Consider the following 24,521-nt stretch of genomic DNA (forward strand, 5'->3'; position numbering starts at 1 on the left):
GCTCAATTCAAAAGAATGGAGGTGGAGAATTCATAAAGCCTATGTCAAATAGTTTAAATAAAACTAACAACTGCAATGAATACACTGGTAAATGTTGATTTGGCAGCCATCTACAGTTGCCAGTGAATTACAGTTTTACTATACCTTGGTTTATGTAATCTTTGCATGTTTCTTACAAAATAAGCCTAAAGGAATCAACATATATTGGTAATATTTGGGCTCTTTAACAATAGGTTGAGGCTATTGATACAGGTGTAAATTCATACATAAAAAAAAATAGGAATGTGCAATTGCCACCCACTTGATTTTCAAAAGATGGCCTGACTTGACTGTGTAAATTACGAAAATCATTTTAAAAAACTTAAGTTTGAAATTATGCAAGCCACCTTGGCCTAGTGATAGAGAGCTTTGTCTTTCAACAAAGAGGTAATGGGCTTAAGGCCTTGCATATAGAGTGTGTAGGCATTTATGTGTGTGTGTGTCAGAAAATAAATAAATCTCTCTCTCTCTCTCTCTCTCACTATATATATTGTTTGATATTAATATGGAATAATACAGAAAGGTTGTATGAGAGGGCCTAAAAAAAAGCCCAACTCACACAATACAAAGTACACAAAACTCAAATAAAGCAAAGATACATAAAAGTAAAAAACCAAAAAACCACAAAAGGCGCAAAAGTGTTAGGTTCGTCCTACTTTAGTCCACCCTCTGCCTCTAGTTCTTAGAAGTGAGCCGGCTAACAAATTGAAATGTGAGTATCATTGCCCATAGTAACTAAAGTATTATCCATCATTTTTCTAAGCTCAAGTAGGTCTCGATTCTTATTCTTCCTCCTGGATGTTTAAACCTGTCATTCCTCATCCGATGATTGACTCATCAGTTCAGTAGATTCCAACGTTCGTCAGACGTGTAGCATGTTGCGCATCACGATCCCCATGAGCCTGAGTAACATTAACAGTTTGTTCAACCTGATGAGACGGTAGTGGAGCAGTAGAAGCATTGTCACCTGTATTATCGGTGATATCTAGGGCAGGTGGGGTATGAAGACTCACCCTCTCCCCCATGATGGGAGGTTTCAAAGACGGGAGAGCTACAACTGATGACTAAAATGTTGTCATATTGTCTGCAAGAATAGTGACGTCATCCGGGGTATTCTTTTGATGATCAATAGTGTCAATAACTTGGAGCTTATCTGGAGGAGATGAAATCGTTGCCTCTGACGGAGCACTATGTTTTTTTTTGTCTGAGTTGGGGGTGTAGATGGTGGCATTGAGAATTGGAGTGGTCAAACATACGACAATTTGAACAATATGAGGGAAATGCTCAATCACTACCTTTTGTCAATATTCATGATGTTGTGTGCCCAACCAAATTTTCTCAGAGACAAGTGAAGTGATGTCTCTTTCGACAAGTATTCTGGTTTCCGATGAACGGGAAAGATTAAAAGTAGGAATATCTGTTTTGAGTGGCTTACCATAAGCTGAGACAATAAATTACAACATTTTTTGAGTAAAATAATAAAATTTCAAACCAAGCAGGCGAATCCAAACCGGAATGTTTGGTGATTCTGTCTGTGGCTCAAAATTCACAGACCATTTTAGAATCTTCATTGCTCTGTTATCAATCCAGATTATCCTTCGAGCAAAAATATGTGTGTAATCTTCTTCATTATGTAGTTGTATAAAAATGTCTCTTCCATCTAAAAATTCAATTTTTCACTCCCCAACAAGGTGCATGAGCTCAAATTCCTTACGAATCAGCTCCATTTTGGGATGGTCATACAGAAATTTCCCGACCAAATTCATTCGACAGGAGGAAGCAAGTTGAATACCTTCAGCTTCTGTAAAAAAGATGGCCCGCAAGTTGAATACCTTCAGCTTCTGTAAAAAAGATGGCAGGCTTTCCATTCTTCCTATCAGGTTTCTTGATGTCCTCCATCCACTCAAATGAAGAAGAGAAAGAGCACGATTTAGGTGTATTTGAGGTGTGATCACTCGCAAGTGCAGCGGTATAAGATCTGTCGGAAGCCATGGAGGTGCAGCATAGTAGAGCTGAGAGCGGAAACCCGAAACAGGGAGCAGTCTCAGAGAAAACAGGAAAGAGCGGCGAAGCCCCTGCGATCAGCTCGAGCTCGAGGAAGACGCAGTCGTCGCAGCCCGATGCACGAGCAGAGACGCAGAGCAGAAACGAAGCCGACGTGAGAGCAGAGACGCACAAGCATAAACGAAACTGAAACAGGGAGCAGGAGCCGCGAAGCCCCTACGATCAGTTCGAGCCCGAGGACAACGCATCCGACGCACGAGCAGAGACGCACGAGTAGAAACGAAACTGACGTGCGACGAACAGAAACGAAGCCAACGTGCGACGTCGAGAGAGGTTAGATCGAAGAGAAGCAACTCAACCAGGGATCGCCATGGCGAAACCTAGTAGAGTGTGAGCGTGCACGCAACTTAACCTTCACCTAATCAAATAACTCATTTGAGATAGTAACCCGAAATTGTATTTCGGGTTACTATCTCAAATGAGTTATTTGATTAGGTGAAGGTTAACTGAATAAACCTAGTCGACTTATAATAAGAATGTTAAGATAAATATATGGCACTTTGAATAGGATGGATTGCAAATTATCATTTGAGAGGGAATAGAAAAATAGCACTTATTGGAGATTGAGTGTAAATACAAAAGTTTGAAAATGCCCCAATATGATGGGTAGATCAAAAAATGTGAGAGTGAGGGAAGGTTAAGATACAAACCAAAAACGATATAGATAGATATCGTGCAAAGAGATTTATACTAAATAGATTTAACAGCTCAAAAAAATGCATTGAAAGGAATGAATGGAGGATGAAAAGCCCAGCTCAGAATGTTGGGTTAAGATGAGAGATAATAATGTTCATGATAAAGTGCAATATTATAAATTCTAACTAGAAGCTTGAACAAATTAAATAGAGACATGTTAATGTAGTGAGAGTGTTTACTTCAAATCATAAGTTTTTTTTTTCTCAATCTAGTTGTTATTATTTTATATCTTTCTTTCATAGTTTGAATTTTGAAAACATATGTTATGTCAATAATTATATTATAAAATAATTTTATGTCAGTTAATTTTATTTAGCATTTTTTACAATTACCAAAGAGAGAAATGTTCGTTAAGTCAGAAATGTGCTTGCCATTATTTCACTATTATGAGAATAAAAGCAACGCCAAAACTATAGCTATTACAAATAGCAATCTATTGTTAATTAAAAAAACGATCAATTATTGAATTTAAACATGACACTTGTTATGACATTTTCCCTCAATTGATCCTCCTCATCTAGACAAGTTGTAAATCCTTTAAATTCACGTCGAGATCATACGAATTCTTCATGTTTTCATTCTCCTTTCCTCTTGGCTGCTCCCATGAGGATTTTTTTCTATCTATCTCTTTTATGCCATTCACTTCGATTGCCATAATCTTACTTTTCCTTTGAATTCTCCTTGACTTTATAAATCAAGTCAATCATCATTCAATAGCATCAAAGCCAAACTTGTAGCATCATCTCTACATTAAATCAAGCCACACTTTCATCATTACTTGCTTTCCTTCATGCTCTTCCTGAGTGATGAGAATCACCATGGTCGTAACCCCTTAATGTCTCACACGCATTTCCATCACTCTAACTAAAAAAAGAATAGCAAAATGCACGAAGCCCTCACTGAAATTGTGGGGGTGAATTTATGTGCATAGCTTTATCACTAAATAGATTTAAACACCTCAAAAAAATGCATTGAAAGGAATAAATGGAGGATGAAAATCCTAGCTCAAAAGGTTGGACTAAGATGAGAGATCATAATGTTCATGATAAAGTGCAATATTATGAATTCAAATAACAAAAGCTCGAACAAATTAAATAGAGACATGTTAATGTAATGACTGTGCTTACTTCAAATCATAAGTCTTTTTTTTCTCAACCTCTGTTATTATTTTATATCTTTCTTTCGTAGTTTGAATTTTGAAAACATATTTTATGTCAGTAATTATGTTATATAATAATTTTATGTCAATTGATTTTATTTAGCATTTTTTTCAATTACCAAAGAGAGAAAGATTTGTTAAGTTAGACATACTTGCCAATTTCACTATTACGAGAATAAAAGCAACGTCAAAACTATGGATACTATTACAAATAGCAATCTACGGGTTATAATTAAAAAAAAAAGATCGATTATTGAATTAAACATGGCATTTGTTATGACATTTTCCCTCGATCGATCCTCCTCATCTAAACAAGTTGTAAATCCTTTGAATTCACGTCGAGACCATACGACTCCTTCATGTTTTCATTCTCTTCGCCTCTTGGCTCCCACCCATGAGGATTTTTTTCATTCTATCTCCTTTATGTCATTCACTTTGATTACCATAATCTTACTTTTCCTTTTCAATTCTTCGTAACTTAATAAATCAAGCCAGTCATTATCCAAAAGCATCAAAGCCAAACTTGTAGCATCATCTCTACAAAATCAAGCCACACTTTCATCATTACTTTCTTTCCTTCATGCTCTTCCTGAGTGATGAGAATCACCATGGTCTTAACCCCCTTTTCTTGAGAAGAATTTATGTCTCACACGCATTTCCATCACTCTAACTAAAGCATAAATAACACAAAGCACGAAGCTCTCAACAACTTTGTGGGGGTGAATTTATTTGCATAGCTTTATCATTGCATTACAAGGCTGTTGTTTCTATAACTTGATTAGATGAGCTCAAAAAAGAGGCAAGTTAATCACAACTCTAGGCCCACCCATTTTTATCTCTCTAAATCCATTTTTGAAATCAAATCAAACCCAAATCTTAGAATAAATTGGTCTTCTAACCATAAATCCTAACTTGTACCCAAAATTCATCTAAACCTTCTCAAATTATCTTTTAAAAACCCTCATCTCATCTTGTGTAAGAAATCTTTATTTTACCAATATTCTCATCCCAAAAGTGCTAAAATTACTCCCCCAACCCTCCCAACAAACACCTTCTGCTTCATATTATCCTCATCAAATCTCCCCTTCAAATTTCACTTCTAAGCACCTCTTAAAATTTCTTTGCTAAGCACATCGGTGAAACCTAAAGCAGACGTTTAACCACTCCTAAACATTTTCAACAACAATCCTCAAATTCAAACACAATCTTTATTGTGTGCCAAAAAATTCACAGTTATATAATAATATTTTAATGTCTTAGCATTTCAAGATCCAACACATGCACATATAAAGAAAAGTAGCAGGAGACACCATAATTTTTATGTGGAAAAACCATGAAAGAAAAAAAATCAGGGGGGCCTAGCCCAATCAAAGTAATCCACTATATAATTTTGAGTACATAGATTAACTCTTCAACTGAATTAGAGAAAATGGAATTACAAAACTGATAATCTCGTATGTAAATTAGTATTTTAGCTATAATAGCCATGATTAGGCTATAATAAATGTGGTTTTTGGCTATAACCGCAATAGTTGACCACAAAGGTCGTATTTAGTTGTTATTAAGGCAGCAGTTGGTCATAAAAGTTATAGTCGCTGGTTGCAATAGCATCAGTTAACTACAGAGATTGTAGTTAAAAGTTGTAACAAAACTAATTGCCACAAAGGTTGTAGTTAGTGATTATATTTTTACACTAAGAATTACACTTGTCTTTATATAACGCTTAAGAAAATACAGGTGTTAACCACAACAATCATATTTTTTACTACAATAGTTGCAAGCAAAGGTCATCGACAACCGGTGGTTATGGCCAACGGTAGTCAATGATGGTTGAAGGGCAATGGTCGACGATGGCTAACAGGAAGAAGTTAAAGATGATCGACGGCTATAAAAGCTGATTGTTATTCGTCGAGTCTCCTCTCCATAACAGACTCTAAAATTTAACTTCTCCTCCTCTCAGGTGAAGAGATGAGGTCTATTTATAGCTTCTTGGGAAAGGGCATTTTGGTCTTTTGGTCCATAACTTTTCTAACCACTCAACCGAGCAATCCCTATTGACCTCCTTTAATCATACATGATTTTTATAATTTAAATGTTTTAATGACCTCAAATTTTAGCAATCTTAGATTAATTAAATTTTTCTCATTGAGATGCTCGATTTGACTATAAATATGTCAATTATGAAGTTCATTTTATCATTCCATTAACGATCCAAAGCCTCCAACTGAGCTTCAATGACTTGATATGGACTTGATTGGAGTCAGATTGAATTAATTTTGGTATCATTGGGTTCGCTTTGTTGAGAGAGTCAGTTTGACTATAAGCTTGTTGAAATCGGAGCTCCAATAATTTTAAATTTGAATTTGAAGGATTTCTTATAAAAATGCGTCAAGATTTGTTCTTTATAAAAATTTATTTATGACACGTCAATCCTAAATTTATTAAATATGTTAGTAAACCCTCTCAATTTTCATAAGACTAATCAATGCCTCACCTTATGAAAATTAAGGTTGTACTAACCTGGAGATTAAAAAATCAATTAACTATAATTACTAGGTAATTAAATGTATTAAAGAGCTATCAAAGTGTGATTAATCAAGTGTATAGCCTGTGTGAGATGACGATAATTTTTACACCAACTAATTTAGCTTAATCAAGGACCATTAAGCATACAAACCACAGCATCATATCATGCATCCCGATCATATAATGGCAAACGTGATTAGTTTCATAGGTTGCATAGAATGAGGTTGATCATATATTTGATCATGTGATTGAATATAAAATCAAGTCTGTTAGAGCAAGGACGTGATAAGTAGATCCTAATATGGGGGAAAAACGTTACGTTCTAGTATGGAGACTTCTTAGAGACGAACAATGGTGACACTAAAGTCCTTAGAAGACTAATAACGTAAGGAATTGATAATGGTTCCGAAAGGAGAGGAAGAGGAAGTGAGATGTTTGCAAGGGCTTTTTAAGGTGAATGATAGGAAAGAGCATTACAAGATTAGGGATATCTAAGAGAAGGAGACCAAGGGCTTTAGGAAAAAATCATAAGAAACAAAGCTTTGAGGTATGTGGATTTTACCCAATCACAAGAAACATGACATGCCATAATGTTGCAGGTTATCTATAGATTTGCATATCAGCTTTAGCATATAACCATGTTATAAATAGATCCTAGATTATGTAATGAACAAATTACATACACATTATGAAAGTTTTATGTGGTTCTGCATGATGGAATTGCTACGTTTTAAATAAATGCCATGTGTTATCCTTAATACAGTATGTTGAATGGTTACGTGCTTTATTCTCCACAATCAACCGGAATATAACTTATGCTAAGATGATGTGATGATGTAAAGCATGCACATGATCGGAGATTATTTGTAGTTTTGAGTAATTATGCATGATCAGTTGTATGCTTGAATGGAAGGCCAGCCTACAAATCAGAGCGATAAACCTCCCACCAAATGAATTATAACATATAGTAGGTATAAAAAACCCATCCTATTAATACGGATTTATGAAAGTTTTCTAAAGCTTGAGCTGACAAGTTCCCACAAATCCAAGGTGACAAGCTCCCATCCAGCATGACCAATTGGATTACCATAAGTGTCCGTTGTTCAAAAATAAAAAAAATGAAACACAAAAAGATTATGGAAAGAAAATGTACATGATATGATGCATGATCTTGTTACATCAAGCAATTTTGTTTCAAACTCAATACTTGATCAATAATAGCATGGATTTTAATTGATCCATAATCAAAATCGATTTACTCTTTAAACCATTTGATCTAACCTATGATTGACTTGATATATGTATAATAAAGCAATCATAAAGATTTTTTATGCATATATGAGCATACACATGTAAGACATTAAATCCATAAATAATCCTCCAACTATTCTTCTGCACATAAATTACTTCCAGGGAATTAAATTTCTCCAATTTAACCCGTAAGGGATTATTTTTGGTCCATTTGTACAGATGAGGGCTTAAATTAGAAATCTATGAGATTAATTGATCACATATGAATAGCTCCATTTTAGCATTCGAACCCATACTTAAATGTAAAATATGAGAATAAATAAATTTACTCATGCCTGGCATAGGCTTACATATTCATAATATATGTAATAAATATTAAATATAAATCTAAATAATATCAATTAAACTTTTAAAAAATATTTTCTTTAAATTAAATGAATTCACCGGAATTAGCTCCAAAGTCAACTCAAAATTGAAGACTTTCAACTTAATTCAAAATCTTTACTTTGATTAATTCAAGTTAATAATGGCTCGCTCAAATTTGACACAATTCCTATGATGTCACCTAAATAATACTCCATATTGATGATATATTCAGTGCTTATTACAATGCTCTTATATATCGGTTACTTCATAAATATATCTCTGTACTTGTGCACTACAATTCATGATTAGGTTAAAATGATTAATATGCTAAGTAATGAGTTCATTAATGAGTCAATAAAATTATTTTCAGGTAAATTCAAGGCATCAGCTTGAGAGTCCAATAATGGCACTAAATGTGCATGTTTTAATTTGTCTGTATGGTGCATATTATACCTATGATGTGTAAGTTTGTAATTCAATCAAAAAAGCAAAATAGAGAACATTGATAAGTATGTAAAGCATAGCATGTAGAGAACTATTACGTACCCCCATTAAATGAAACTTTCATCATTGAGCAGCTGTTTGATATGATTAATTAGAAGTTAAAAAATTAAAGTACACAAGGCATCCGGAAACAAATCTTGCTACATTTCCAGAGATGGGGGTATAGGCATTATGAAATGGTATTAAAGCCTAGGTTGCATCTTCTAAAGCGGCATCTAATAAGAGACTGTGGGCAGACAGTAATACCATGTTAATTTTATTATTATTATGCAATTGGACGTTGAATATGTTAGATGATGGCTTATTGTGTACATAGTGTTGGTGAGGATATGGTGTGTATGCATGAAGTTGGGGATAACAATCAGCCTCCTTAGACAACTCTAGTTCGTTTGGCCAACATTGAGAGGAAATACAATAATAAGCAGCTTTCATATTCAATTGATGATGCAAATGCTCTTCATCCTTGCCCAATCAGTATTTAAGGCACTTTTTCCTTGGATTCTTAGATGGAGCATGTTCACCCTTATTTTGGTAGAGCTTTGAATAATTTCAAAATGAGCATACCCATAGTTTTCTAGGATCTAAAACCTTAGGTCACCAAGAATTCCCTGTGCAGATCGAGAAGAACTTAAATGCAATGGTCTATCTAGATAACCAGAATGTCATTGTTATTTGTGCACTTGACTACGATGAGCGAGTATTTTGTTCCGGATACAATGCTAGGGCCCGACTCTTTAGAAATCTTCACAGTGTTCACGGCCAATGTCATGCATGTTTGAACATGTGCTAGTAAATGAGTTGATGCTAACTTTGAAAGCACGCCATTAGCCAACCATTTTTACACAAGTTTCCAAAATGTTATAGCTCAAAATCACATGGTCATCAAAAAATGGTATGTTGGCATATAATAAGTGATGGAACAGTACGATCCTAATCAGAGTAACCTCCATCCCCCAAACCAAAAAATAATCATTCTCCATCAATTAAATTCCAATCTAAATATTAAATCTAACCTAAATTGAGTCCATTCAATCTTCTTGACCGAGTGTGCTCTGCCATGAGTGGGAGGGATAATTATTCTAATATATAAATAAAACTCTAAGACAACAACATAAGAAATTTAGTGACAAAAATATAATCAAGCTCAAGGAAAACAACTCCATGCTATGACCTACATATCAAGGAGCCTCAAGAAAGAAGTTTGTCTTTTACTGCAATTAATAGCTTAAGATCTAGTTAGCCACATATTGATATATGGGGCAAGATTATATCTTTCTTTGTATAATCAACTTCCATTTACAAGAGCAAATCACTTTCAACCTATAAACTTTTAATTCCAAACCTTCAATGTTGTACCCCACTTTCCACCACAATAACCATCCTGCTAAACCCATTACCTTATTCGCACAACCTAATGCCTACCGCCCATTATATAGTACATAGCAACAGCTGCAATGGCCAACTCTTAGCTCACCACAACATCTTAAATGTTTCCATGTAGTAGCCCATTCACCCGCCAAACCACATTTCTCACATGCATGCTCCAATTCTCATATTTCCGTAGTTATTTCTGTGGTACTGTAGCAGCTACACAGTCCTATAAAATTTGTTAATTGGTGAGACAGGCCGAAACCATCCCATTTTGCTTTCTTATACTTCCTCTCCTCTTATCGTTCATTCTTTTTTATTCATTTCTTATATATGTGTTGTATTAGGGTTTGAAAGAGAATTTTTGTTGTATTTTTGTTTAGGACATCCGTCGTTGTATGTTTCTCCCTTCGAAGGCTGTATCTGAAGGTCTGAGTGGTGCTCCAATTGTATCGCTTTCTCAAGGTGGAGATTATCTTCCCCATCCCCTTCAATATCTCGCTCACGTCACTCCTAGCCGCTCCGTCCCTACTACAGCCACCCTGAACAGCCGTTATTGCTGATTTTTTTTCCTGCCTCCTTCTCTTCCCCATTTCCAAACGGCTCCCTCTATTCCCCGCCTCGCTGACATCCCGCATAGCCACCTCCAGCCTTCCCCAACCTTCCTGCATCACTACTACTCGCCGATCCTCGCTGCTGCCATCCGGAGAAAAGCAAATCTGATTGTATCCTGCTGTAAAACCATTATTCTGACTAGCTCTCGCCTGGACTGCAGCCTATCCCGTTGTCCCCGCTAGCTTTCCCCACACAAGACAGCACTCCTCTTGCTGTCCAGTAGTCCACAACCCTTCCCCTTCGCTGCTCCTCGCTGTCCCAACCCCCCGCTTCGTAGCCAATGCAATTCCAGCCGCTCCTTTTGCTATCCCAACCACCCACAACCCATTTTAGCTACATGCCTTCGCTCCCCGACCACCTCAAGCCATAGTGTGAGTTTGTCGTGTTTGTTGTAATTTCCCTTCCAAGTGTATTTAATTGTAAATGTCTATTTTCTTTTAGAAATAATATTTAATTTCACTATTGTGGTTTGGGTTAACTCGGGTATTATTTTGAATCAAAGCTAGTCAACCCTACTCCTATCCTAATATTTTTAGCATCCGCCAAAACCCAACCCTATCTCCACCCAAAAATTTTCTCTCACCCTACATCACCTTTACACACTCTTTTCCACCTCCAGCACCCAAAACCTAATCATGTCACTAAGGAGAGGCTGCTTATGAGAAATTCGCAAGTGGAAGTTTAGGAACTTACTATGGAAGAGGTGCAGCGGCAAATCCTCCAAGTACAACAAAGGTTTGTCGCCGTCGAGAGTAGACAATCCGGAAGGGTCCCCATTGCCACAATAGTGACTTGTTAGATCAAAAGAATGGAATGACTCTCTTCCACCATGTGAAATCCAAGAATGAAAAACCTCTGCCCCAAAGATTTCACATGAAATACTTGAGAAGCCAGAATTTTGAAGTAATAGTGGATTTGTTACATTTTGATGGTCATTTGGATCCAAACGAGTTCATCTACTGGCTTCAAACCCTAGAACTTTTCTTTGAATATCAATAAGTTCCACCGAACATAATGGTAAAACTAATCACCAACAAGTTAAAGAAAAGTTTGAAGCACCAGTATGAGATAAAAGACAAGATCACTAATTAGTCCAAAATGAAATTAGAGATGCAGCGTCAACACCTACCGGCTTACTACAGACAAAATGTTCACACCCTAACTTCAAAATTGGGAGGCAACATCACCGGATGACTGGCACACCTTACAGACAGTGTTCAACTCCAAAACTGGGTCATAATAGTACACCAAGAAAAACATCTAAGCCCCCATCTAAGGCCAAAATTATTCAGAGTAGAGAATGGGTGAAGCTAATCTGTATTCCTAAATTCATCTCAAACATGAAATGTTTCAAGTATCATTGATTTGGTCAGTTCGAATCAGAATACAAAATCAGGATAATGATCTTTTTCATTGATCAGGAAGTAGTTAAAAAAATAAATAGTGATCCATGAGAAAATGAAGATTTCAAAGTGGATACTCAACTTTCAATCAATGAGGAAGAGATGCTAGCGACTCTAGATGAAGTAACAGTGGTTGTTCGAGAAGAAAGTGAGTCTGAAATAATGAGCTTTCATGCCTCAAACTACTATTTTACAAAAGTTGAGGGGAGCATCAACAGAACTGACATTGGAAGTTTAAAAGGTCCATGAGTTCGGGAACAAACACTAAAGGCATGGAAATCCTAAATAAGAGAAATTCAGGTTTTATATAAATATAGATATGCTACTTCCTGAGATACCCATACAAAGTGAGGTTCAACATATCAGATGTGAGAAGCATTTGAGCAACTTTTGGAGAACCATATGGAATCCTTTAAGCAGTAAAATCAATTCAACAAACTGATAGATAATCAGACAAGATGGATGAACTACATCATGGGAAATCACCTTAGAATTTTTGAGGAAAAGAACAACTTACAGTGGGATCAAGGCCCTTTCAAAGAAAAAGAATAAGAGAAATCTCCTGAGCATTTATACTTCAATGTAATCCAACCTACCAAGATTTTTTCCAGATTTGATTCCTTACATATTTTTTTATCCGATCGAGTGCGTATGAGAGAAAGAAGCCAATTACATATTTCATGGGATGAGGCTTCATTCGTGAGGATAACCATCCACGTACATTTTCAGTTATGATTGTCCCAAAATAAGATGGATAATCATTCTATCAAGATGAGCTTTGGAATTTCAAAGCCAGCAGGATAGACGTACTGGAAGATTACAACGTTTCTACCACTTTCAACCTGGTTGACTTTATGTCATGCTATGAAGAAGCAGAAGCATCAATGGATAAGATCGATGTAATAAACCATTCTTGATGAATTTGATAAAAAATTTAACGACTGAAAAAACACCCCAAATTTCGGATCTCTTGAATTTCAATTAAAACAATTTAAATTGTTTTGCGTCAAATCGATCAATTTGATATATAATTCTATATATAAATTATGAATAGATTGAAAGATATAAAAAATAGGAAGTTATAAATTTAATAAAATTAATTAAACATGATTAATCCTTTAATTAACCCTCCCTACCTTCACTGTTTCCCACGAACCTAACCCTGCGATATATGCATCGATTGGGGCCTCCGGAGTTTGAATATTTTTCTCCTTGCACTCTGTTTCATTCGCATTGCCCCTCCCCTCCCGATTCCTCTTCTCTCGTGCGATATTTACTAGCCTGAGAGGTTTCCGCACAGCTATTGTAGCTCAATTTGCGATCCAAAATGCAAACAGAGAAACCGAACACATGTCAGGGGGTCGCAAACCTCGGTTCAGAGCTCCAAAAAAAATTGGTAAGTCCTAAACTGATTTTAGTGGCATTTGAGAATTTCATTTTCTTCCTCTCGCTTTAATTTTATGATTTACCTCATTTTTCGAACATTGTTCACTTTCGGTAGTCATCGGAGGCACCAAACTTTTGTCAGAAGTGTTGTAAGAAGTTTGTGAATTGTCGTAGAGGTTTATCAAGAAATTACTGAAGGAGAAAGAAGATTTGAAGTGTTAGGAAGAAGAGGGAAGATATTTGACAGCATCGGAAATGCAGATTTGTATCGAAAAGCCTTTTTAAATGTTAATGTTTGGGTTAAAATACTTTATGAGCACAAAATTTATAAAATCCTAAGTATTTACAAATTCTAGATTATTTTCCTGAGGCAGCAAGTTCAAGGCAAGCATATATAAGCTAGTCGTGGGACGGCTCCCTAAGTTCAAGTAAATAATCATATACTAATTTAAAAAGAATAATTCGATTAACGTAAATTACTAAATTTTAAAGTTGATTTTTGGTTTTATAGGTTATTAAGATCAGTACAAAAGTCACTGTAGCATCTAACTAGTGACCAAATATTAAGAATTTTGTATGGCAACCGATGTGAGTAATTATATTTCTAAATTTCAATAATATTTTTTATTTTAAAAAGTACATTGATTTATTTGTATTTTTAAGTTCAGTTAGATTTACATTATAGTAGATTCTTCGTATTATTAGATAGAAAATTTATTTATGACAGAAAAGATATAAAAGATGTGCATGAAAAATATGCATGAAAGATATGCATGATATGCATGACATGTAAAATAGGCATGATAGGAAAGATATGCATGATATGCATGACATGTAAAATATAAAAGATGTGAATGGATAAGAGATATGCATAATACGAGGGATATGCATGATGAATACTTGCACAACAAAATATATTTGCATGTTACTAAATACATGAAGATGTCTTAGAATAATATATGCTATGAAGAAATAAATAATGTATATATGAGTGTTTATATGTGCATGTTCAGTGGAGGAATTCACCCCATAATGATACAAACAGGAGACTCTAGTGTGTCTGCACGCATATAGTTTTTCTACTACCCCAGACAATTATGATAGTTAAATCACTAACCGCTGTGCCGACATTTAATATCGACTAGAGACGAGTACACCAGAGCATGTCTCCCCAGACAACTGTAATGTTTATATTACTAATTATTGTGTCGACGGGATAATATCGGCCAGGAGACAGGGAAGAATATTTTTACCGTAGACAATTGCAATGTTTACATCGCTAACTGCTATGCCAACGGGACAATATCAACCAAGAGTTTGTTAGAATTTATTGACGTTAATCTTCGCAGAGATAAAATGTGTCTTAAAAATATAAAATAAAGAAAAGATAAAATAAATGCACACAGAAGATCGAGTAATTTCATTTAGAAAATATAATTGATGCATGCATTAGCATATATACGATTTCTTATAAAAATATAAAAAATTAATATATTCCTATATTTTTATAGAGATATAAAAGACAAACATGCATATTGAATTCTTTTCATTGAGTTAATGTAATTTAGGAGTGTTACTCCTAGCTTATATTTAGATAACTCATTATGTTGTTTTAATATTATTTTTAGGTTTTAATCATTTGAACAAAAATAGAAGAGGAAATGTGTCTAGGATGCGAGTAGAGCAACTCAAAAGTTACACATTTCTATTTATTAATTAAATTGTTTTTTTTTAGTGGCTCTTTCATGTTTCTTTAAAGACTCTTTCATGTATATGGTAAATATTAAATTGTTAGTGATAGAAATAGAATAGTGAATAATTGATTAACACCGTTCGACCGAATGTTCCAGTCTTGGTTAATTCCAAGCATCGGGTCAAGTCGTGATAGTCAAAGCTCCCCAAACCCCGGGAGATTGACATGAAGCTCCCTGCACAAATATTTCCATGGTATTGTAGCTGTTACAGTGTTGTGGCATTCGTTATCATGAGAGATAGGTTGAAAGTCATGTTTTCTTTTTTAATACTTTTTTTCCTATTATCCTTCATTTTTTTAATCTATATGTGTTATATTAGGGTTTGGAAAGGAGGTTCTGTCGTGCTTCTATTCAGGGCAGTCGTCGGAACTCCCATCAAAGGTTGTAGTGGTGCTCCAGTTGTATCTATTTCCTGATATGGTGATTATCTTTCCTATCCCCTTCCACATCCCTCCTACAAGCTCTTAGGCGCTTCGTCCTTATAGCAGCCACCCAGGTATTTTTATTTTTTTCCTACAGTTTCCCCATCTTCAGTCGCCTCGCTCCCTTCCTTGCCTCCATCCTTTCCCAACATTTTGGCATCACTCCCAGTTGTCGATCCTCGTTATTGTATCCGGAAAAGAGCAAATTTGTTGTTTTATGTTGTCCAACCATCATTTCGACTTCTTGTCGTCGGGACTGTAGCCAATCTTGTTGTCCCTGCAGTCCCTGCAGTCCCCGCTTGTTACCCCCAAATCGGACAACACACCTCTTAATATCCTGCAACACTTCCCCATCGTTGATCCTTGTTGTCCCAACCCTCTGCTTCGCTACCAATGCAATTTTAGCCCCTCCTTTTATTGTCCCAACCACTCACAACCCATTTCAACCACCTACCTCCGCTCCCCGACCACCTAGTCGACCTCCACCACTCATGGATTCAGCCCTAATGTGAGTTTGTGTTGTGTTTGTTGTAATTTCCCTTTTTTATTGATTGTAACAACCTATTTGTTTTCAGTAATAAGATTTGATTTTTTCATTATATTTTGGGTTAACTCCGGTATCATTTAATGTCAAAGCTAGTTTAACCTCAATCCTATCTTAAGGTTTCTAGCATCCACCAACAACCAATCATATCTCCACCCAAAACAATTTCTTTCCCACCCTACATCACCCCTACACACCCTTTCATCCCTCCGGCCCCAAAACCCTAGCCATGTCGCTTATGAGAATGTCACAAATGGATGTTCAGGAACTTACCATGGAAGAGGTGCAGCAGAAAATATCTCAAATATAACAAAGGTTTGTCGTCGAGAGGAGACAATCTTAAAAGGTCACCCGTAGCCACAATGGTGACTTACTAGATCGAAGACATAGAGTAAATCTCTTTCACCATGTGAATTCCAAGAATAAATAACCTCAACCCCAAAGATTTGGCATGAAATATCTGAGAAGCCAAAATTTTGAGGAACATTTGGATCACAAATACCTGAATTAGTCAGATTTTGAAGAACATTTGGATCAGGATGAATTCATTGAATGGCTTCAAACTGTAGATTTTTTTTTTTGTGAGTGCCATAGAGTTTCATCAGATATAATGTGAAATTAGCCACCAACAAATTAAAGGAGAGTGCGTTATTTTGGTGAGAAGATTTGAAGCAATTGTGCCAGCTTGATGAAAAAGATAAAATCACTCTCCAGTACAAGATGAAACAGATGATGCAGCGTCAGTACCTACCATCTCCAGACAGATCGGATGTTCACACCCTAACTTTAATAGTGGAGAGGTGACATCATTGGATGACCAAAAACCTTACAAGCAGAGTTCAACCATAACAGCTAGTTGCAATAGTATACCAAGGAGAACATCCAAGCACTCTCCTAAAGAGAAATTGATTCATAGTGGAGAACGAATAAAGCCAATCATTATTCCTAAATTCATCCAAGATAAAAAATATTTCAAGTGTCACGGATTTAGGCATACCGAATCAAATTGCACAACCAGAGAATGATATTTTCATTGATCAAGGAACAGTTGAAGAAATAAATAGTGATTCAAGAGAAGATAAAGATCTTAGAGTGGATTTTCAACCTCAAATCAACAAGGAAGAGACGCCAGAGATTACAAATGAAGTAGCAGTAGTTGTTCGAGAAGGGATTATGAGGTAATGAGCGTCCATGCAAAGTATGAGATTTTCGTGCCTCAAACAAAAGTTTTACACGAGTTGAGTGGAGCATCAACAAACTGGCATTGGAAGTTCAAAAGGCACATGAGTTCAAAGAATCAACACGAGAGGCATGAATATAAATAATTTTAGACTTTTCAGATATATATAGGGTACTTCCTGAGTTGTCCCTACTGAGAGAGGTCTAATATATCAGATGTGAGAAGCTTTTGAGCTACTTTTGAAAAACAGTATGGATACTTATCAATCCAAAACCCCGCACACATACACATAATGATGACTATGATTCTAATTATTCACATACCTAAGCTAATGCATTTAATAAAATAATTTGTGTTGAAATATCATTAAAAGTTTCCACTATATTACAACTTTAGTCTCATCTATCTACTACACTATATTCATTGCATGAACTATCAAATCATTAAGCCAAAACAGCCATGGTATCTTCCTCGATTCCACCCCCTTTTCTCTCAAGCTATGATGATGAAACATAAGATCTTTATGATAATACGCATGATGATTAAGACTTTGATGATAATTAAGAGATCTTACTTGCTAACTTTATTACTATGCTTAAAGTTGATTCTCACACATTATTAGAGGTTAAGCAAGAACCCATGTCTTATCAAGTGTTTAAGCCTAAGAACAGTTTTCGACAAGAAAAGCTATTTCCTCGAGTCAGTTGACTGAAGCCCCTTTCTTCAATCGCACCTACAATAGATTGAACTTGCATCATCACTTATTTAGTTATTGGTCTACATCGCAAAGATTTTGCAAGTTTATTAAGTTTAAGGCCACCCCAACACCCAAGCCTACAAATATTTGTGTTCTTCAACCCTCTTCATATGATTGTTCTATATATATTACAAGGACGCTTCTTCCATAAAATAATCAAGTAAAGCCACACCCTCCACACAAGCTGCCTCCTACAAACTCTTTGAAAAAAATATTCTTTATTGGCCAAATAAATTGATACAGCACAAATACTGAATTTTCATAAATCAACCAGGACGAGTCAAATCAAGCTTCAAAGAAGATGAATCGGGCCAATTTTCATGCTCTTTAGATTCTTTCAATATTTAACATTGCGCAATTGTGTATTGAGGCTTTTTTTTTGTTTGTGAGGAGAGGCGTAAGCCTCAAGGCCGTCAGAATCTTAAGCCACATAGTTTGAATATTGCATAAGTCAAAATAAAGATAAATAACATATTAACATCATAACTTATGGATATATTAAAGAAAGGCATATTAACATCCTAGCATAATAAAAGGTAACAAATTGCTGACGTAACAAATTACATATGCCTCAAAATATCATGTAAAAATTTGCATGAAATACAAATATAATACTAAATATCAATTGATCAGTCATCAATATAACATAAAACATGAGATGAAAGTAACATGAAATATCCAAAGTAAGACATAAGATGAGCTTATCATAATGGACTTCTCTCACTCATATTATCCAAAACATGTGCTTACATTTATAAATCTAAATAATAATATAATAAATAATAAAAAAACCATAGCAACAAGATGTAGTGGTCCAAGCGAAAAAGTAGCGAGCGGTGGAGGCGGCAACGGTGGTGGCAGAAGCAATTGATAATGCTGTGAAGCCCGACTAAGGAAAAGGGAGCTCTTGCACGAGAGAGTGCGACTTTGGTTCATATTCAAACCATGTAGTACAAGGGGAAAAAATTAACTGTGAGAGGCACACATCTCAGCGAAATTGAGGCTAGGTGCGCCATATGACGTGCCTCAACCAATGTGAGACATACGCCTCACCCAAGTTGTTTCAGGTGTACGCCTTAAAGCGCTTTCTTTCGAAATTTCATTCCGATGGGCCTCAAGAACTGCCTTAGACTACGTCATTTTAAGTAGTCAGTTCATTTTTCAATTTTCAGGTATTATAATCAAATTTGTTTTATTAGATAGCATTATTCATAATATTAGGGTTGAAATTAATTTATAGATAGGATGGTTAAATTTTTATTTCAAGATAGATCTAGATTTGAATTTAAATTATTTGCTCATATATAGAGATTGATGGAGTGTACTGGAGCTGATTTGGATGAATGTTGATTATTTTGTGAAAGCAATTTAGGGCTCATACAATTTATCCCAAGCCAATATTGATATTGTTGATAGTGTTGCTTTTCACTTTATTGGTCTCCATGAGGCAATATTTCCCTCCTTGTGAAGTATTTTGCAAGCACAGTTGCACACTCAAAAAGCTCTAGTTCTTTCATCAAGAACATTTCAACTCTACATAATAAAATTCTTCTATGCTAAGGGAGCCAATGCTATCTCAATTTCAACTCTTCATAACAAGGTTCTATAACTAAAAGAATCAATGTATTGCAAACACCTTCACCTTAAAATCATTAATTATGAATCATTGTATTGTCAATATAATTAAGGGATTGTTTGGTTCACTAACAAAGAAATAAAAGTAATATATTGTAATTGGAATAATTTGGAGTTTAGTTTAGTGTAAAATAAATGCAAGATTTTACATGTTCTTGTTTGAAGAAAAATGAATTCAATGTGATATACGTCTATTAGTGGTAGTAGTAGCTAACGACAATGATTGGTTGGTGGCAGCGATTGAAAGAGGCGAACAGGTAGCCAATGGCCGGAAGAGGGTAGGCAAGTGATCATGGTGGCGAGCAAGCGACAATGACATGAAAAACCTTACATAAAAGTAAATTTGAAATTCATCTAAATCCAGTGAATTCCAAATGCACTGAAATTGAACTTTTTAACGAATTACAAATGCATGGTAATTTTATACTACATTTATTTTTCTCCTGACCAAATGTCTGGATTTCTAAAGTCCCTGAAAAATGAATGCAATGCCCTCCTTTTGTTGCAATGAAATAGTTCCCAAGTTTAGTTTATCATTCTATCTTTTTATTAATACTTGGGCTTCAAGGATATAGCTTTGTGTTACTACTTATATGGTATGTCTTTTTTATGTCATTTGTTCTTATTTGCCATTTTACCAATATGTAAAAGAGAAATTCATTTATCATTTAAGATATATTTATATTATGTCAAAGTCATTAGAGCCGGTTTAACAAGGAAACTATGACAATTATTGCATATAGTAGGTTAAAGGTTTTAATGGATGATTAATTAATAAATGGCACCGATTCTGGAGCTCTACCTTGGCAATCTTGCTCTCTCATGATTGTGAAAACTTAGGTTCACATAAGTCATATCCATGTTATCTCTCTCACTATCTTTGAGGAATTCATTCAAGTGATACCCTCAATCTCCTATTTACCTCACAATCCTCCCACTATTGTAAAATCTTTCACTCTCTTCAAATAGAATTTCAAAGTCTTGTCATCACTTCCACAGCTTGTTCAACGTCATGCGCATTCTCAAAAACACATTTTCTGAGTGAAGCAAGGAAATTATGATACTAACAAAGAACAAAAGATAATGCAAGTAACCGTCTACGCCACAGCAAACGATACATAGCTAATGATTCAACAGAAAAGACAGCAGCTAACAACAAAAATTAGCATAAAAGTAGAATGGCAAACAAAAAGCAGAAAAAAAGCGGAAATTCAGATAATTCGAATTTCATATTGTCACAATGGAAAATCAAGAGAAAGCAAAAACTGGGAATGAAAAGGATTTTGTGTACTCGATATAAGTACCTATCATCCCGCAACAGCTTGATTCGATGTTCCATCTCCATAGGGCTTAGTTGTTCACCAAGAACTGAATGAGTTGTCTTGTCAGGGATTGCTTTATCATCTTTAGAAGAAACTGTAGCCTGAAGTTTTCCAAGTACTTTTCCTGTTTTTGACAAAAGCAAGAAAGTACGGCATCAACTCCTAAAAACATATAAAAGCAGCATCGCTGAGAAATTGAAACAGAAAATAAGATCTAGAAATTTAAGTTTCACTCAGAACAATTGATTTTCATTATGTTTACTAAAAATATCATAAAGCAAGTCAATAAAGCTGATTTCACTGAAGCACGACATGGTTTTCATCCTTTAAAATAGATGCAATAACAAAAAATGATTAAAAATTAAAAATTTTGGTTTATGAAATGTTTATTAAATGCTATCATGTTTTAATTAAACCTGAGAATTTAATTATAGGCAACATTATTCAGAAAAGTCCATATGATACCGGAGTAAACCCAAACAACAATAGAAAAACTAAAATATCATTGTTGAATTTAAAATAGGAAAATACAATCTCATAAATGAAAATAGAAATAGCAACAGGATACGACACAGCAAACTCAAACTAGGGTGAATCTTGAGGTGGTAGTGGTGATCGGCGAAATTTTGATCCTCCGGAGAAGTATAAGTGAGTGCGTGAAGGGTTGGAATATATGGCTGCAACAAAGGTCTGTTTATAATCATGAGCGGAAGATACAAAGCTGCAGGAACAAAAAGTGTGGTTGCTGTCCTGGGCGATGTTAGCAAGAAAGAGAGGGTTGGACCGCAGGGAAACGGCTGGGAAAGGCTGATTGGGTTGCGGCAGCAAGGGAGGAGGATGGTGGCAGCAAAGGCAGCAATGGCAGCAAGTTGGAATGAGAGAAACGGATGGTTGGGTGGCTGGAACAACAAAAAACAGCCGGGAATGACTGTTTTTGGACAGCTGTAGCAAGGGGGGATGTCGGTGGCAGCAACGATGAATATGGGGAAATGCGGGACAGCAAGGGGATAACTGTTTGGGGTGGCAGAAGCAAGGACAGTGGCTGTAATTGAAAAATTACAGGGAAAATAGCTATGTGTGGTTGTTCAGGGGCAGCTGCAGCAATGAAGGGCGGCAAAGAGTGACGTGGGGACGATGTGGAAGAGGATAGAGAAGAAAATCGCCACCTCAGAAATGAGATACAGCTGGAGCACCACTTAAACCCACAAATACAACCCTCGAAGGGAGAAAAAAGACGTCGACGGCTATCTCGAAAAAAACTCATGCCAAAATTGAGAATCTAAACCCTAATACAACATATATATAAGAAAGAACTAGAAACAAAGAAAGGCTAAAAGGAAACTCTCTTAAAAATATAAAGAGAATAAAAAAATAGTCGTCAATTTTGTCTTTCCACGGCCACATAAGCCATAACTCACATCCGCATTGGGGCATAGCATTTCGTGTCAGCCTTCCGGAGTTGGGGGACATCCGGCCTCCAATGTTGAAGCTTTTATCCCCTCATAGTACAGAATCAGATCGGCCCCATTGAAGGTAGCAGAAAAGTTGCAGACTCCCGGTAAATCAGTCCAACAAACATTGTCATTCCAAAGCATATCCTGATAAAATAAATATACATTCTCTTCTGGCACAACTAGAGTTGGGGCCTCATATTGACGTAGATTCTCATGAGCCAAATCTCAAGCAATTAAATATATAATCTCCATCTCTCACTCCTCGTACTCGGCTGAGTGTGTCTGATAAATAAGTAAAGAGGAAAAAACTCTTGAATGAAATATATGGTTAGCTGGACCACACTAAATGACAACCACTTAGAAGAGACTTCTTCTCTGAAAGAACCTGGATCTCACTGTAGAATATTCTCTTCCCCAAAGATCTTGAAGAGATTTTCAACGTTATAGTTCAGCCATTATGTTTGATCAGTTGTCGAAGGGAACATTGTTAAACTAATTTTAATATTCAAATGAATTCATAAAGTCTTCCACAAGTGGCACAAAAGAGTCTTATTTCTGCATGTTGGACCTCCCTCAGTAGAGGCAAAACAGGAAGCAAGTTATATATCTTAAAAGTCTAAAAATCCCTTATCGAGAGTTGCCATGTGACTAGTGTCAGAATCTCGGACTTAGGACCGTCTTAGACCACCAATGCTAATTCTGTTGGAGTCTCTCATGGGCTCAACTTGAACTACTTTTCTCCTTCATTAGTTGGGATTCGATACTCATTTGTGTGATCACCATCTTCAGTGTGTACTGTGTCATTACACATTTCTTCAATAGCTCACTGCTCAGTGAAATAGATTATACCCTTGTTTGGACAATCTATTGCACTGTGCCCAAAACTGTGGCACATCATGCACTTTATGGCTGGGACAATTTTAGAAGTAATGATTGAATTTACCTGTTCTCCACTCTAAATCAGTTTCTCCTCAGGCAGGGGCTTAGATATTCCCCTGAGTGTACTCCTGCTACTCGATCCTAAGGTTGAACTCTGTCTGCAAGGTGTGGCAGTCATCTAATGATATTATCCCTCAACTTTTGAAGTTGGGGTATGAACATCTAGTCGATGATGAATTGATAGGTAATGGTGTTGTATCTCTCATTTCATTTTGAATCAGGTATTGATATTATTTTTTCTCACGCTGGCGTAAGTGCTTCAAATTTTCCCACCAAAACAACACACTTTTTAAAATGTTGGCAACTAGTTTCACCATTCTGCTGGTAGAACTTCCTGGTACTCTAAGGCACACACAACTGCCTGTAGGCACTCAATGACCTCTTAAAAATACAAGAGTCAGTCAAAATATGGCAAATCTATGTTTACTTCAAGATTCAGGCTCCTCTGATATTTTAGGCAGACTCTTCGGGGTAATTTTTCTTCATCCCTGGAATCTGCGTGGTTGAAGAGATTAACTTCATTCATTTGAACTAGTGAGTCACTGTTATGGCTATAGGTGACCCATCCGGATTTTCTGTTCTTGAAAGCAACAAGCCTCTATTGCAGTTGGAGGACTTCCATGCAAAGCTCCTATACATCTCTTTACAGATTTCTTATAAACAGCATCATGCAATTTCCTCTCGATCAGCCCTCCAGCAATTCTCTTCGGTAGCATGTTTGGGGTTTGTGTTATGGTAGGTGGAAGAGAGTGCATATGGATGATATAGAGTTGGAAAGAAAATTTTTGGGTGGCCAGTTTGAAAAATCAGCAAACGAAAGGATTTTTTTGTAGAGGTAGGGATTGGGTATTGGTGGATGCTAGAAATTCTAGAATATGACTAGAATTAGGCTAACTCTGATACCAAATGATACAGGAGTTAACCAAAACAAAATTAGAAAAATTAAATATTATTGTTGAATTCAAAATAGAGAAATATAATCTCACAAATGAAAATATAATTTGCAACAGACACGATACAACAAACTCAAACAAGGGTGGATCTCGGGATGGTGGTGGTGATCTGTGAGATTTCGGTCCTCTAGAGAGATAGCAAAGAGTGAATGGAGGGGGGGCTGGAAGGTGCGACGGCAGCAAA

The 24,521-nt window shown here is 36.0% G+C and overlaps 1 protein-coding gene across 2 annotated transcripts in view; it reads right to left on the reverse strand.

Annotated features, from left to right (window-relative positions):
- Positions 1 to 24,521, reverse strand: part of LOC110029071 (probable RNA polymerase II transcription factor B subunit 1-1) — a 62,319-nt gene that overhangs the window by 31,228 nt on the left and 6,570 nt on the right. For both annotated transcript variants that reach the window (XM_020731189.1, XM_020731190.1), the window contains exon 5: positions 20,974 to 21,115. In XM_020731189.1, coding sequence (XP_020586848.1) covers positions 20,974 to 21,115 — 142 coding nt within the window. The remainder of the gene's footprint in view (positions 1 to 20,973; positions 21,116 to 24,521) is intronic.

Source organism: Phalaenopsis equestris, unplaced genomic scaffold (assembly GCF_001263595.1).
Source record: "Phalaenopsis equestris unplaced genomic scaffold, ASM126359v1 Scaffold000545, whole genome shotgun sequence".
In the NCBI taxonomy this organism is placed as follows: domain Eukaryota; kingdom Viridiplantae; phylum Streptophyta; class Magnoliopsida; order Asparagales; family Orchidaceae; genus Phalaenopsis; species Phalaenopsis equestris.